Source organism: Clinocottus analis, unplaced genomic scaffold (genome assembly GCF_023055335.1).
Source record: "Clinocottus analis isolate CAN_PGR_092001 unplaced genomic scaffold, fCliAna1.0.p SCAF_2, whole genome shotgun sequence".
Taxonomy (NCBI): domain Eukaryota; kingdom Metazoa; phylum Chordata; class Actinopteri; order Perciformes; family Cottidae; genus Clinocottus; species Clinocottus analis.
The window spans coordinates 18129431-18146884 of NW_027175931.1; the positions used below are offsets into that span (position 1 = coordinate 18129431).

General features: G+C 44.4%; 1 protein-coding gene across 6 annotated transcripts in view; it reads right to left on the bottom strand.

The window, feature by feature from the left end:
* The window catches only part of plch1 (phospholipase C, eta 1), a 47630-nt gene extending 31195 nt beyond the window's left edge, over window positions 1–16435 (bottom strand). For 4 of the 6 annotated variants that reach the window (XM_068584598.1, XM_068584596.1, XM_068584600.1 and 1 more), the window contains exons 1-2: window positions 16338–16435; window positions 11051–11166 (exon numbers count right to left, since the gene is read on the bottom strand). In XM_068584598.1, coding sequence (XP_068440699.1) covers window positions 11051–11129 — 79 coding nt within the window. In that variant the 5' untranslated portion in view covers window positions 11130–11166; window positions 16338–16435. Of the gene's footprint in view, window positions 1–2126; window positions 2310–7612; window positions 8370–11050; window positions 11167–16337 lie in introns of those variants that run through there. The other 2 variants (XM_068584597.1, XM_068584602.1) reach the window with 2 other exon arrangements.
* Between the last annotated feature and the right edge of the window lie 1019 nt (window positions 16436–17454).

Below are 17454 nucleotides of genomic sequence, written 5' to 3' on the forward strand. Positions count from 1 at the left end.
ACAACATAAAATCTGGCCCAAAGTGCACATTCTCCCGCAATTCCCATGGAGTATAAATATGTAAGAGTGTTTTTTTTCCCAAGAGGCAGTCAGATATATTTCCCAAGAAAATGCTAAAAGGGAATAGAGAAGTCTGCTTTATTTTCTTTCAGCTCAACAGCCAACATGAACATCTCTCCAGAAATAGAAGACTGACATGTACAGGTAGTCATCGTCTGTTGGTCTGTTTCTTTGTATTGAAGCACAACTTAAAAGAAGGATACTCCTTATTGTTGGATCTCGTATATCTGTCTCTGGTACTGCTTGACATTTCGACAGACACTCTCCAGTCACTTTACTCTTCATCAGCTATGATAACAACCATAAAGAGTGAAACCCTTAAAGCTATCGAGGCCGACGATGGCGAATCAAGAGAGCAAAGAGGAGTGATAGCAGGATTAATACCCGCCCAGGAGAGGGGAGCCGCCTCGTAATCAAAGATGAGAACTGATGTAAGTGGTTCTGGGAAGAGCCGCAATGGCTGAATCAAAGACCAGTGAGTGCCCTTCACATCTTCATCCCCATCTCTTGTCCCGCTTTCCCTTAAGCAGTAACACTCAAACTATCTGAGCGTGAGGATTTAAATGTACAGTTTAGTTTAAACTTGCAATTCTGGTATTTCTTTGGACGTCTGAAAAAAAATGAATTGATGTCTTCTAGTAGGCAACCTAGTAGGTAACCTACCTAGTAACCTAGTAGGTTATCGCTCTTTGTGCTTTGTCGGCAGCTACAGGATCCCTGCGTTGCCATTTCTCTCCTTGCAATCTCACGGACAAACTCAACCAAAGCATGACAAGAATGGGACTTTCAGTAAAAGAATACAAATATATGTAATACATCTTTTTTTCTTTGTGCCATCTCTACTTTTTTTGGACACAGAGTCCGTGCGTGCGCACTCACTGTGTGTTTGTCTTGATGTGAGCGTGTGCATGTGCCTCGGCTCATCATCTCGGTTGGTGCAGAGCAGAGAGGGCACATCAAAGCGTTGTCTTGCCACAGAGGCCCAGGCAATTCAAACATATTGTAATGGGGTCGGTGATAGAGACCACTCTGTGGTAACCTGATGAGCGGAGCCGTCGTCGCTGGGATCCGTACAACAACGGCGAGGCCGCGACAGCAAACAGCAGCATCCACAGCCGTTTCCGCTCCACATTTTCAATCTACTCTTCTCATCTCAACATGATGAGACGATGATGAGAGATTCCTCTCAGCGATCCCCGTAGTCGTCATACTATGAGTTTATTATCTGTCCAGTCATATTTCAATTCTTAAACAGCTCCGTGTGAGATCTCTGTTAAGATTTGGTCAGAGGCCGATGGCTTGAACGGACCACCAAAAGATTTCTCATGAGTTATTCATAGCTACATAAATTCATATTCAGCAGCATCTGTCTGATCCTTCATGCACTATTCATGTGACATAAGGCAGCACCACCTGAACTATTCAAGCCAGTCTGACTGTTGAAACACAAACACGGCAATCAAACCAGAATATAACGGTCTGAACGGAGGCATGGCCTCGTGGTTTTTCCCTCGCTGCTCCGTCAACGCTCAAGACCTAAAGGTTTGTTTTGAGTGCTGAAGTTTAATCAAGCGGTGATTCAGTTTTGGTTGACTAACTGTCCACGGGACATAAATTAATGACATTTACACATAATTATTGCTCTGACGAGTGGCAAAACAAACAGAAATCAACACACAAGACACATCTTCTGCGCACGAGCAACATCTCATTAAGACATGCTTCACAGGTTCAACGTTACAGGAGTGAGCAGGTTGATCGTCCCGGGGATATTCTGATCCATAAACATGAGCTCTTTTACTGGGCTATAAATAGTACCGACAAGCAGTATGTTCAATATGCAGTGTGTTTGTCCACACACGTACATTTAGTCTGTAAAAACACAACCCGCTGAAGAAGAAAAACAGACGAACAGAAGGATTTCACACAAGATTTTACACAAAATATCAATCTTAGTGTTGAGGGGTAGAAAATGCAATCGCTTATGTTTGTTATTTTGAATGAGTTTTAATCTGTGGAGCATATTGAGTTATACTGTTTAGACTCCCCAACACGCACACACTTACCAATTTGTGTGAGCCTGCATTTCTGTGGCACGGCCACGGTGCCGCCAATATGGAAGACGTTACGCGCCAGCAGAGTCGCGACTGTTAAGGCTGCCGATTTTTCAGCAGCACCGTGAAGAAAAGTGGGTCGAACTTTATTTGCAGGTAATGCAGTGGGACCGAAAGAAATTTCCTCCATTTTCTCTGCAGAAAACTCGGAGCCAGTAAGGAGTCCTCCTTTGCTCAGTCCCCGTGTGCAATACACTCCACCTGTAGCTTGAAAAACTCTTTAAAAAAGAAAGAAAAAAGGGCTTTTGGTTCCCCTCACATTGGACTTGATAGACCCTCCACACTGACAGAAAGCCTCCAGGCTGCAGACAACAACCACACCAGCCCTCCTGCTGTTGGTCCTCCTCAGTGCCGTCCTGTGATCTGTGGCGGCACCTTCAACTGGCAATCTTCTGTGTGCAAACACACACACACACGTTTCCAGCTTTCTCCTGGTCATCTGTTCTCCACTCCCCCTTGCTACCACTCTCTGATGTTTGCCGCCTCTGAGAATATGTGCTGCTGTGCCAGTGTGCTGCCACCCTGCCGCCCTGATGCACAGACTTCAATTAATGCGTGTAACAGCTCCAGCATTGTTGTGTAGTTTATGGCGCGATTATGAAGAGCGGAGTGCAGCAGATGTGTGTCTCTGCACATCATCTGGGTTCATTGAGGTCATACAGTGGGATATGGGGATAAGGGGATGACATAACATGCATGATAATGCATTACTCAAAGTAAGATTTAATGGGTTGACCTGTGGGATGTGTGTGTGTGTGTGTGTTTGTGTGTTTGTGTGTGTGCTGTCCATCTGTTCATCGTGAACTAAATGCGCTTCTATTTCACGCTTTGCCCTCCTCAAGGGGAAGTCCCCTTTGCACACTTTCCACTATGTGTAGCTTACTTATATTTCCATTACTAAAGCCGGGAAAGCCCATTCTTTGGGGAAAACAACATACTATTACGAAAAGAGACTCACATTTGACTTTGACGGAAAAGTCATGGAGCTTTATTTTCTGTAAAAAGGGCGAAATGGCAAAATGGCGAGCTATTATCCAGACGCAGAAACAAATGGGCATGATTAACAAAATAAGCAATTTTGTTAACCAGGCTCAGCTGGACGCATCAAGGAGGAAGTGAATATATTACCAGGGGGGAAAGTTATATATGAGGCTATATTATATAGTTTAGCAAGCAGCTTCATGTTTAAAATCATGGCAGGAGACGGCGTTGCAAACTATGACGTTCTCGCTGCAGTTTTGGATCGTTTTCCGGTTGTCTCATCACATCTTCTTCTTTAATATATAGTTCTGAATTTAAGAGTTTACGTCATCAGGTTCTCGGCCCCGTTTCCCCTGATCCTCTCGGGACATTCAACAGCTTGTGAAATTAAATTAGTCAGGCGCGCAGCTTCAGCTTGATGACTTTGGGATAACCGTGCCGGCAAATCAGGATCCACAATGGACGGACGAAAAGCCAGGAGCACATTTGTGACAGTACTGAGCTCGAGTCAAAATTAAAACTCCATCCTCTGCTCCACCAGTGTGAAGGCCAGATGAGTGACTGCCGGGTGGTCATATTTCTGTTTGTATTCAGGGTCGTGGAGCCTTTGACAGCATTGCATTATGGGTGGGGGGGCCAACCTGAATCAGTTGTCAGTCAGAGCTCACACAGATAGACACACGGTCATACGCCTGGCGCCGCTGGAGTCTGATGTGTGTCATTGGAAGGAAACACAGAGGAAACCTGCATGGAGGCAGAGATAACATGCAGACTGCATGCAGGAGGGAGTGGAGCTCAACACTAAGCCACCATGTCATTCATTAGCTCTTTTTGTTAGCCACTGGAAAAATAAATGGGTGAGCGCACGTCCAAAAAATGTTAACACAGGTAAACAATCCAACCTCTGGGATGTTGATACGTGATGAATTCTGATTGGTGCATGAAAAAGCGTGAAATCGCCATCCTCAAGCAAGTAGAGGACAAGAGAATATGTTGTGTCAAATAATCCGTATGGTTTTAACTGTGACAGATATAAAGCTCCCCAAGAAGGATCCAGTCACTCACAGAAAGAAGCCGATAAAGAAAATGAACTCCTTTAACCTAAACGACATATCAGGGAGTTCATAATTGCCTCCCGTTGAGATCCAGTTGAGCATTTTCTCATGTGGCCCCCCATCAGCAGTCAGTGCGATACAGGATTCCTGCAGCACCCCTCTTTGTGTTTGGTTACACATAAGCAACTATGCTTTGTTGAGGCCATGGGGGGAAATCGCGGTCTTGGTTATAAGAAACGTACTTTGACACTTCATGGAACACGACGTCTGTCAATCAAACCACACAAAGTCGTCAGTCATCATTCACGACCGCAAGAGGCCACTCGTAGGAAAACGGAAGCAAGGAGACGCCTGTGGTTTAGAGGTCATGATGTCGACCTTGAACCACAACATCTGGTTGAAACCGACGTGGGAATACTGGATGGCCTGCTCCAGCGTCAGGTTTTCTACAGGCATTCATGTCTTATTGTGTTAATTTGATCTCCTGGCTTTTTATCTAGCTCCATAACCTGATCAAACGTGTATTCTTTTACTTTAATTATTTTGTTTTCATCGAAAGAATAACACCAGCCTCAGCTGTACTCTGTGCTAATGAAACGTTTGTTTCATGTTAAACACGGTGAACATGGGTGACATTGTGCTTGCTCACCAGCAACATGGTCGTACATTATCATTGCTGATGTGAGCTCAATTTGGTTTTCACACTGCACAGATCATGAATAACATGAAGTTCTTGGTGAAACAGCTGCTGTATGACTCGCAGTGTAACAGCTAATCCATGATGATGGAGATGGCAGCTTATCATTGTAATCTTTGTTTGTCTCCTCACTGCCTAAACGCTTCATATTCTACAGCAGCATAACAGCAGGGAGTCTTAAATGTTCACACCCATCGGGGGGACAAATTAAAAATGTAAATTACACAATACCTGCATGGAAGTAGTCATAATTATGTTGGTGTTTCCTCTTCTTAGCGACATAAAAGGTTAGGACACACAGAGAAATGACGAGCGAAAAGCGGGAAAACACACACCCTTATCTTGCAGTCGTTCACTTCGTCTAATTAAGAGCACCCAAGGCAGCGCTCTAACCAGCCACAGCTACAAATGGATCCCCGGGTGCCCCCAGGGTGCAGAGGATTGCGCAACACCGGAATGAAAATAAACACATGACAACTGCAGCATGATAATGCATTCACCAAAGATGCTACCCGGGGCTCCCAGAATGGCCGAGTTCAGCATCAAAGGAGGGAACTGAAGCCTTGTGTGTGTGTGTGTGTGTGTGTGTGTGTGTGTGTGTGTGTGTGTGTGTGTGTGTGTGTGTGTTTGTGTGTGTGTGTAGAGGGTATGGATTAATGTTCATGCAATGTTCTAGCTTCTTCTTTCTGCCTAAGCCAGCCTGCATGAGAGTGACTAGATTGAGATACACTATCTTTGGCAGCAGAGCTATAGGCTGCCATGCAGACTGCCACTTTAATGTTGGAGTGAAGCTGCGCTGCTCGAGCTGCTTGAAACTGGACCTAGCTTCTGGGTGGTGGATGAAATAAAAGCCAGTGGCTATGGATCATTTTTATTTCTCGCCTAGACGCAGGCATGGGCGGCTGGAGCTCATGCAGTCGTCCTGAAACAAGGTTTCCGAAAGCCGGTTCGATCTCCGCGCTAAATTAGCATGTCTTAGCGTCCTTGAGCAAGGCACTGTATTTTTAGAAATGATTTACCACCACCTGAGTTCCAGCACCGGTTTCGTAACATTACTTTCTTTGAAACCTTACTTTGCAATTTGCAACAGTGAAATGTCTAAAATTGGAAAGAGACGATATCTTATTGGTCAGATATTCAACACCAGATTTTGGCACTCGACAGTTTATCATTAATCGGTGCCACAGAAACATTTCAGTCGCTAAAGGTTGAGGTTAGATAGGAAAGGAGAGGGGAAATATTCATTGAATTATTCTAGTTCTTACATCTTACTTTGAGAAATGTGTCTACATTTGACATGAGTAAATCATAAATCAGGAGCTATTCCACATTCAGTGCCTGCCTCTTACATTACGGCTTTCAAGACTCATACTCAACACATTTCCGTCAGAACCAATGAAGTATTTAGGAGAGGAAAGGAAATGAGATTGAAAATAACCAAAAAAGAGAGCTGAAATGATGAGAGTGTGTTCCTCCCCTGGTGTCTGTTAGCTGTTTCTCTGCCCTGGAGCGACAGAAAGAAAGAGGCAGAGACAAAAGGGGGCGCATGCTGAGATTCATCATCATCATCAGTACAGGAGAGACACATGAGGAAAAACCCATTTTACATAGAAATGCCATTTCCTTCATGTGGAGGAGATTAGCAGCCGTGCATGTGGCTCCAAACATTCCTCCCGCCATCATTTTCTCTCCTCTTCTCTCTCAGCAGGGGCTCCTCAGCACAAGTGTTGCCAAAATGAATTAAGAGGCAGCCCTCTTGGCCGTTGATGAAAGCAGGAACCTCCCGCTCACACCCCGACGCTCACATGGATAAAGAAAAGCAGGCGCTGTAGGGGTGAAGACTGACAGTTTGACACAGCCAGGTTTCAAAATGCCAGGGACGCGCCAGATTTCTTGACAGCGTACAGGGGAGAGCAGAGGGGGTCACTCCTACAGCCAGGGGACAGTTTGGACTTAAATGTTGTCATCAAAGCTTGAGTCATCGTCACAGTGTGTGGTTCTCAGCATGCCCCGCTCGGAGTTCCTATTTCTGCTGATGCCAGTGACAACAACAATGCACCCTCTGACTTTTGGCATGCGTTAATGCGATGGGGGTCTGGCAGTCTCCTGGTGCTGCAGAGACAGGACCCATAAGCATCTCAGTTATTTCTGTGACCAGTGCAGAGGAGGCGGGACAGTAAAGAGCAGGCACATCCACACCTAGGTGGTGTTGTATGGTCTGAGGGCAGAGCAAGTCCTGCACAATCCGAACCAATTAAGAGGCTTTCCTGCCCCCTAGTGACAAGAACAAAGGGGCATGTTGAGGGACAGATCCCTGCTACTCCAATGATGATCAAGAGCTTTCATATAAACTGACAAAAACTGTTTATAAATGTATTTCACTTCTTCTTTTTAAAAAACAATTCGGACGTTTTGTACCCCACCTGTCCATAAAACATTAAGTATTGCATAATCAAGCCGTCATGCTAATTGACAATCCTCAATTAAGATTCATTTTGAAGCTGTTTCTTGCAACGCGGGAGATGAAAAATCTCCACATAAACAACTACAAGGGAGAAATTACGCATGGGCTTCTGCTGGTTAGCAATGTAGGATTCTGGGCATCCACGTATGTGCCCCACACAGTATTTCTCTCCATATGTGAGACTGAAAGATGAAATAACCAAACGGGGGAGAGAAAAAAAAGCTTGACAATTATAACTTACCCTTCTCCAAGCTGAGATTCCTGCAAACTTCAAGTTCTGCCATTTAGGACTCGAGTTGTTGGTCTCACTAGGTTCCTCCATGCGTCTTGGACATAATTGTTTATCTCCTAATTGCAGCAGCTCGAAAAACCATCAAACGGTGCCTGACTAGTCAATGTCTCCATGATGATCAGACGTTCACATGAAATGCGCCATGATAATGAAGTGTCACTTTTTTGGTGCTAAAAAAGAACGGACCCAAGAAACAAACCAAAAAAAAAAAACTGCTCCTCGGCACCTGCCTCCCCGGAACGATGTGTGGAGTGGCTTCCCAAAACCATCAAACCTCTGACATCCACAGCCGCCGCGCGCACATCCTCTCCTCTCACCCGCCGCAGCGCACAGGCGATAAGCCGATTCCTCACGCGCTTGTTGGACCGACGGAGTGCTTGTTAATGAGCAAGGGATTAGCCAATGCGTATGGCATGAGCGAGAGTGGACAATGGCGCACAGAGAAGCGGCTCCCCCGCCAGAGTTAAGGCATTTGGGGCATTTTTTATTAGCTTTGTCCGGCGGTCTGGTTTGAATTCTCACCCAACTGAACTCGTGCTACTAACGTGTGTGTGTGTGTGTGTGTGTGTGTGTGTGTGTGTGTGTGTGTGTGTGTGTGTGTGTGTGTGTGTGTGTGTTTGTATAGGTCGGCCAATCCTCTGTTTACGTCCTAAACAGTCACCATTGCGCAGGGATGCCAGCGCTATGACCTACTTTACACTCTCGGTGTGTGTCTCGTTGTGTGCTTCCTCAAAGACGCAGCGGGGGAAACGCAACATGAGGCTCTGTCGCTCTGCGGTGCGCGCGCTGCGCGGGCCGCTCGTGCAGAGAGAGAGGGAGAGAGGGAGAGAGACAGAGAGAGAGAGAGAGAGAGAGAGAGAGAGAGAGAGAGAGAGAGAGAGAGAGAGAGAGAGAGAGAGAGAGAGAGAGAGAGAGACGCAAATTCTGTGTGAACATGTATTAATAGTGCCGCCTTTAAAAAGTGAGTGTGTGCGCGCGTGCGTGCATGTGTGTGTGTGTGTGTGTGTGTGTGTGTGTGTTGTATGTATCCTAGTTTAGTCCATTAGTTTTGGTCCATGTAGAACTCCAGATGAGTCTTGCCCATTGGACCATGTTAAAGACATTTCATTGAGGATTGCAGGAGACAATTATGGAGTGACCAAGCTCACTCAGCAACACACACTTGTGCATGCATGTGCACAAACCCATGCACGCACACACACACGCACACACACACACACACACACACACGCACACACACACGCACACACACGCACACACACACGCACACACACACACACACACACACACACACACACAGGAAGGCGCAGAGGTTACCAAATCAATACGTGCTGTCTGGAGAAACAAAAAGACATGTCTGACCACCAGTGATACACAGTTCAGTGTGTGTGTGTGTGTGTGTGTGTGTGTGTGTGTGTGTGTGTGTGTGTGTGTTTCATGTGCATGTGACGGATATTTGGTTACATGAGGCTTTCCCCTGATTGTTCACTTTGGTTTAAGTTGTAAACCTCTTTTCATTCCTTTTTCCACAGACGGCCTCCTCCCTCAAACCTCTATCTGATTCATGTCCAAAGAACGAAATATCAACCAGTCTGTCAGTCACAAGAGCGTGGAAACACTGGAGGAAGTGAAAGAGGCAGAGAGCGTGAAGCTATTTCATGTGGAAAATTGTGAGGAAGGGAGGCCAGAGGCAGATGTTTTCAATACGCTTTGTGTGACAATAAAGGACAAACTGTCTGGGAAAGAGATCCGGATCTTAAGTTTGTGAAGATACAGACAATTTATTCCATCCTCTGTTTTATTTCTGCTCGATTAATCCCTTTTAGCAGCCAGGATATAACGCATGTACAGGTGATAGATAAGCATCATATGTGTTCTTCTAAAAGAACAAATGGATTGGAGCGGGTTCTGGCTGGTGCAGCTCACTCTTGTGTGACTTAAAAAAAAAAAAAAGACATTTGCATTTCATCCTCTGCATTCTTTCACAACATAAATGAATCACAGATTCTCAAAGAAAACTCTACTTTGATTTGGAGAAAGAGATTTGCAAAAGGGACAATTATAGGAAAGTCTAAGCATGAACACAAGGGAAGCCGTCACTCTCTGCCTCACACAGGTCCATCCATCATCCACAGCAGAGTGAGGCGGGTCTGATTTGTGTGTGGCTCACTGACACGCTAAAAGTACACACTGGTGCAGTCTGCAGGGGTGGAATGTGGACACTAGCTACAGGAAGTCAAGGTGAGGCTTTAAGTCAAGGTTGTCAAACATAGGGTCCGCCAGGGTGTCCAGTCCAACCAAAACTACCAAAGATGAGCTTCGAACCTCTGATCCTCTGCTTATAAGACGGACATGCAAACCATTGCTCCACAGTCACAATTGACGTGCGCACTGATATGATTGTGTTGGAAGTCGTTAAACATGGATCACGTCATGGAAGTGGCGTCACAAACGTGTCACAAAGCGAGGGAATCTGCAGAGGAGAGCGGGCAGATACACAGAGGGCTGATGTCTGAATTTTGGCTCTTTATGTTTCTAGTTAATTGTTGAATGAGGTTAAAATCGAGTTTATCATCTAAAAACCTTCACCGATGATTTAAACATCGAGAAATATTGTCGTTGTTTATGCGTCATTATGCTGTGATGTTACTGGTCCGGCCCACTTGAGATCACAATGGGCAGCATGTGGCCCCTTCACTAAAATGAGTTTGACACCCCTGCTTTAAGTGGTCTGCCTGCTGAGTGTGTGACAACCACAAAGGCAGACCGAGATCAGAGATTTATACTGGATTTGTCTGACGGATCTGTCAGCGTCTGCAGCCTGACTGCCTCGGAGCTCATAAGTCGTGATCAAATTGACGCCTGGATTATTGTCAGCTTCGTGGAGAACGACCAATGCACGATCTGCTGGGGTTCAGTGAATCATGCAACATACTGGTGCGAGCAGCTATGCATACATGTGTCAGGGTACTTAAGCCGGTGCATGCCAATATTAAGTGGAAGAGCAGTGTGCAAATCCTCTTGTCTATATTCTTCTTCAACTTTCCACTGAATGTACTCATATATAGGGGTCACACAAGAGGAGAAACATGGCGACACCATGCAGGTGTTGTGGCCCGCTGCTGCACATCACACCCTGTCATGATTACCATTCATGTCAGAGTCACACAGTGATTGGGGTTGAGGTTTTTTTGAACACGGTCGGCACAAGACTGAATCCTGGCTGCAGGCTGCAATATAAAAGTGTTTGAGGCTCAATAATGGAAAAGAGTCTCCCTCTGCTGTTCACTTCCATGACGTACAGTTATCAGAGAATGTGGACCGTCCGTCCCAAGAGAGAAAGCACCTGATTGTGTTGTGTTTGTGTGTGTTTTACACTGTATTTACCATGAAAGGTGCTGTTGTCTGTCAGGAAGTGCCGGCGGTACTTTGGCTCTCCTTTCTTGTTCACAACCCAGGCGCTCATGGTGGGAGGAAGAGGAGGAGGGGGACAAGATGATGACCTGAAGAGGAGAAGAGAGTTGCACTGTGAGTGTCCAAACATGTTTCAAGATAATTTTACTAAACATGTTCTATAATACAGTGGTTCTCAACCTTTTTTCTGTAAAATATTTTTTCAGCCAAGTACCACCTGACCAGCGCAAATCATCTCTGGTTAAAATAATAAACAGTGCTGGTTCACAGCACAAGCGCGAGAGGATTCAGAGCATTAAATCCTCTCGCTCTTGTCCCATGAACCGACTCACGACTCTCAAGACAAACAGCCCGAGATGCAAATTTAAAAAAAACTGGTTTAGAGGAGGAACAACATCATATGTTTAAGGAGAAGGAAACAATCGCTTCCTTCCTGGACAGAAAGACTTTGAGTGGTGAGGAGAATCCAAAAAACTCTAATTACGTTTTCATGAATTGTGGATTCTCTCGAGAGTTAGGTTAGAAGAGAGTTTAATATTTCAGGGCTGAGCGACCAATACAATTTTAGAAAACTTGATTTTGGGCGCAAAGAAGACAACGTATGCAACTCGAAGGAGGAGAACAAGCAAAAGTATATAGAAGGATAGAACAAAACACTTTCCCTTTACTGCAGTTAATTATAATTTATTATAATTTTAATTAGAATACATTTGTCCAGTTTGACTTTCATTTTGAAATGCATTCTCCTCGTGTTAGCGGCGGCATCGCCACCTCTTGTGTTTCTTGAAGCGAGTTGTGTTTTGTGATCAAAATCAAGCTCACAGTGACAGTTTATAGCTGGTTAACATCTCAATGTCTTTGCTGTCCTACCAGCTCTCGTGCAGACATGATCTAATCCCTCTAGTGGATCTATCCCACCTACGTTCACCCTTTGACATTATACATCTTTCTCAATGTCTTCTTATTCATCATACTTTTGTTTCTCCTGGAACATTATTCCCAGATTCCTAAGTTTCCACTATTTGGTCCTGATCACTTTTCATTCCTCCCTCGCCTCGTTTGACCGCTTAGTGTTTCCCCACCTGTTGCTCATCTGTCTTTCTCTCTCTCTCTCTCTCTCTCTCTCTCTCTCTTTCTCTCACACACACACACACACACACACACACACACACACACACACACACACACAGGAGATGTATAGATCCGGAAAAGCCTGGAGCCTCTGAGACAGTTATTGGCGTCTGGTGCCGGCTGACCGGAGTGGAGGTGACTGTCTGGTGGAACATGTGGAGCTCAGTGGTCGTCTGTCTTTGAGGTGAAAGTACTTCCCTGTGACCCTGTGACCCTGCCACCGCCTCACTGTAGAACACATACGTCTGTGACGGGACTCATTCTGGTGATATGACGCCAAACGTCATGACACATTTGTGTGTGCAAGCAGTACAGAACTCCACTAAAATATGGATAACTGCATAGCATGAATGGATAAAGCAATGAATCTCTGCTCTCTTAATTGTAGATTCGATAAGCAACGTTTGATGTCCGTTTCTTTGAATGACGTCAGCGTATCCATTTTATCAACAGGAATATTTCATTATTGGCTATTAAATATTAAGTTGAACTTGGGTGATTCAAAGTTGGAGCTGGTGGAGGAACTTAAGTTGGAGGCCAAAAGATTCACTTCGACAACAACACATGGAGAAAAACACAAAAGGTGACCATGTGAAAGCAAGAAAAGTAAAAAAAAGACCTCTAGAACAGTTTCTCTCGTCGTCTTGGAACCAGAGCTTTCTGATAGCATCATATCTGCTTCACTATAAATCTTTGCAGTGAAGTTTGACTGTTCGGCGTTGCCTTCGTGTTACACGCGTATCGTCATCGAAGGCTTTTCTTCGTCGTCGTTCACCTCTCCTTCACCTCACGGCCTGCGACGCCTCTCTGCTGCTGTGAGCTCTCTGGAGCGCTCGGCCCCCTGTGGCTCACTGCTTGATTACTGAACGATGTTTCAAAATGACTGTTTGTTTTCATAACAGAGCCCACATTAGAGATGGGAGTCGAGGTAGATGAGAGACACTAAGCAGCTTAAATTGCGTATCAGGTTACGATACAGCAAGATTATATGAAGCCACCATAAACATTGAAGTCACATGACACACGTTACACAGCAAACACCACCAAACTTTATCACCATAACGTGTAATAGTGCCGCAACTAAATATAACAACTAATTTATTGTCTATTACTGTACTATACTGTCGCAAACATAGTCGATAATCAACTTTATCACCTGCGATGATCATACTTTTGAGTCAGTTGAATATAAATAATAAAAGAACTGCGTTGTTACCGTTAAGCATAACTCTGAACATAAGACTCAAGTTCAAACCATAATTCCTCTTCAAGCGGCTGTTGCATATTGATGACACATGTGCCATGGAACAAATAGCCCCTCATATAAACGTGTGTGTGAGTAACAACGGCACACAGACACACAGAAAGCCGCTGTCGACCCACATGTACGTATGAGCACTCTATTAAGGCATGAATAATCAGATGCACTACGGTTATCCTCCTTCATGTGACCAGATGTCAGACATGCTGAGTGATTAGTAACCAGTATTCGATAAAATAAGGATAATGTCTTTTTTTTAATTGCAACTAAGTTAGTGGTTATGGCTTTTGTGAAGCACAAGCACATGTTTATATCCAACATGTTGTACTGCTTCTCTGAACGTGACCTGATGGACGAGGATCCTGTTCACATTCAACCAGTGAAGCACTTTGCTCTTCTCCAGTCAATGAGTAGCTTGTAATTGCTTGTTAAGGTCTCCAAAGAGAGCAAACTGTCTTGGTATGTTTCCAGAAGCGCTTCACTCACTCACTGGGGTGGCCACAAGTTGCCTTTTTTATTATCTCTTGTAAGATGTTTGTGTCTGCATTAGTCCACTTTGTATTCATGCTAACAATTTATATGACTTTATTATCTGCTTGTATACAGTCAATTTTTAGACTGCAGACTATTATATTTCTTATTCTTTAAAACTCACATTTTCTACCTCAGGTTCAATAAAATCTGCATGAAATATCATCCTGTTCAAATCTCCAGAGATGCAACGGAACCATTAAACAGATTATTTTCATCATTGATTCCTTTTCATAATAATTTCAAGACATTATTTGTCAATTTAGCTTGAAAAAGTTGAAACAATGAAACGATAATTATCATTTGAGCTCTACAAAACAGCTCTAATGTGTCTTTACCTGGGAGAGGAAGTCACATGAAAATTGCCCAGCCTGTTTCTTAGAGCCTTTGACCTGATAAGGAACCAGAGCAAGGTCACTGGGGGGTCAGAGCTGTTACCAGGAGGCACTGAGGCTATCTGCGGCTGTCGACACGCTGTGACATCACAGAGTCTTAAAAGTGCTGCAAACTAACACATCTCCTCTGAGAAAGCGCTGCGTGACCAACCCGTAAATGTAGCGTCTACGTGTGAAGCCGAAATAGAAACTCCTATAAGGTCAGAAGTCTAGAGAAGAGAATCATTAAGTGATGTTCTCGTACAGCTTGAAATTATGAACACAAATAAAAATATGCCATTGATAACAGATTCATCCATTTTAGTCTTCATAGCCAGAACATCATGTGTATACGCCATGCTTTTAAACACTTTGAGAGCGCAATCTTTTTTGACTTTCATGTGCACATGTGTGTGGTGGAGCATGTGTGTGTGTGTGGTGGGGTCGTCTTGATTTACTGTGAAATTATGGGTTGGGTAAGGTCATGAGTCAAACCTGCAGCTCTATTTCAAGCAGAGACACCTCTTAATCTCTCCTTTACTTTTACTCTCAGGCTTTAGACTCAAAATATCTGCTTAATGTCCCCAACGACAGAAGAGAGCGGTTCATTTCAGTATTCGTAAATGGGTACGAGTATGTTTGTGATGGGCCTCGGACATACAGGAGCACAAAGTGACAGCTTTATCATTGCTTTTTCACACACACACACACACACACACACACACACACACACACCAACAATACATATACACATATCTTACAAACAATTTGACCCCCTCAGTCCTTCTCTCTTCCTTTCCACCAAAAAACACCTTCAATTATTCATGAGGGATCACAGCACCCACGACGAGTCATGTTCCCACTCCCACAACCCTACACCAGCAAGCCGATACACTGTTCACAATACTTCTAGTCACATAATAACAAGGGAGTCACTTTACGACCGATGCATTCTTGCGCACACACACACACACACACTCGCACACACACTACAGTGCATGTGGCTGTGTGATGGAAAAGCTACTCGCTGTTATAGTTGTTTAACAGTAAGTGTTTTGGCAGCAGGTGAAATCAAATATGGGACCTGTGTCATGAGACAGTTCAATCAACAACTGCAAACGGCACATACAGAAGTGAGTGAGTTTGAACCTGAGGCCTTTATGCCAGTATCATTTGGCAAATAAGCTTCACCATCTCTGCCTGACAAAGAGCCTCCTTGTATGAGATGTTGTCAACACTCAGATGGAGAGTCACCTTTGTGGGTTTTTTGTGCCAAACCAGCTCTCTGTCTCTTTAAATCTCTTTGTCTTTCTCACCCAGGCGGCTACACACAACCACTCAAATCAAATCAAAGAATCCCCAAGGACCCTGCTCTCGGACGGGGTGGGAGGGGGGATTGCCCCATCTCTTTCTCTCTCTGGTGGCTGCTAACTGAGTTTAATAAAGGCCATTGTTACGCTGCCCTGCTGCAGATCTCTGTTGTTAAAGCACAAGAGGGAAGGAGCACCAACATGTGAAACCCATGCAGCAGAAAATGCTTCATCAATCACACAAAATAAGTATTGACTGTAGTCGAATATCAGCCAATGCACACGACACATATATACCTGATCACATCAGCTCAGGCAGTTTGTGGTTGTCAAAATAATCCAAGATTAAGGAAATGTTTTGTGCCTGAGTAGCTGTGGCTTACTTACCTAAAGAGGTGCAATGAAGATAAGGACCGTCTTGAGCTGCTATACAGAGCTGTGTCCATGCACACAGGTTTAACAGGTGCACATTTGCTTGGATACTGTATACAGCAACATGCCAACAGTACATTTAAAGTGACAGTTAAGTGGCTGCAGATTGCCACAGTCAGAAAAGTGCACAGTTAAGGGTCAAGAAAGTCTTTTTAAGTTCAGAAAAATGCCCCTTGTGAGGTATAATGTCCCTGTTTTTTTCCCATCGCAGGTTTACTCACTTGTGCCAATTCACTTTCAGATTTTGAAACCACGTTGTCAGCTTCCTCACAGGATGTTGACACTTTCACCAGAGCAGCAGTCCTCCAGCCGCTGCATGCCCGCACCGTGCGCAGTCCGGCTGAGAGAGTCCCGGCTGCGGCTTCAAGGAGAGAGAATGTCCCAACAGCTTCACTGCGGCGGGCCAGTAGCACCACTACATCAAACCAGTGCCTTTTCAAACGACTACTACTGCTGTGGGACGAGGGGAACCAGGAAAGACCTGGACTGGATTGAGGAGTGGACAGTTTCCCCACGAGACACCAGAGAGATGGATTACTCATTCAATCCATCATTTCATTCAATACTAGAAACAGGAAAAAAAAATAGAAGAGATTTAATTATTGTATATAATTTTTATTTATTTATTACCAGTAAGGGACAATACTTTATGTTCTTTCTATACGAGTAGTTAGTTCTTTATATTATTATTGCTTATTATATGTATATAATTTGAACGTTAATTTATCCGGTAGTATTTAAAATAGGATTAAGACGTTCCAACATTTGTTTTTGTAATGGTCTTCTTGGTCCATTACATCTTCTTCAAGCAGTTTTGATGAATAGTGAGTAATGTACAATAAACACCATGGCAGGTAATCATGCAGCACATTGATGACCATAATCCTACCTGCACACATATTCAATAATAATCTGCATTAAGAGAAAACATGACAAGTGTAAAACCTCCTCATTGAACAGCATTGACTGTGTGATGCTCAGCTTCAGAGTGGTTTTGCCCTTCCTTCCCCCTCTTATCTGTCCCGTGGTTTCCTCCCTACTCCTCCCAGTGTGCCAGTTCAAAGTCTGGCAGCAACAGCCATCAGCCTGAAATGCACCTTACAATTTAAACCAGCCCACCAATCACGAGCCTCCCTGACCAGTAACAGTCGCTAGTAACATTTGCACAACAAAAGAGAGCTGATTCATCACCCCCCCCCCCCCCCTTTCTCATTTCCTTCACTCCCTTTCCCTTCAGCTGTGACTCCTCCTCTCCTGTCTTTGTGCTTGGACCCAAAAAAATCCCCTTCTACCCCCTGCAACCCTCCTCCCCTTTGCACTAATCTCCTTTAGCCCATT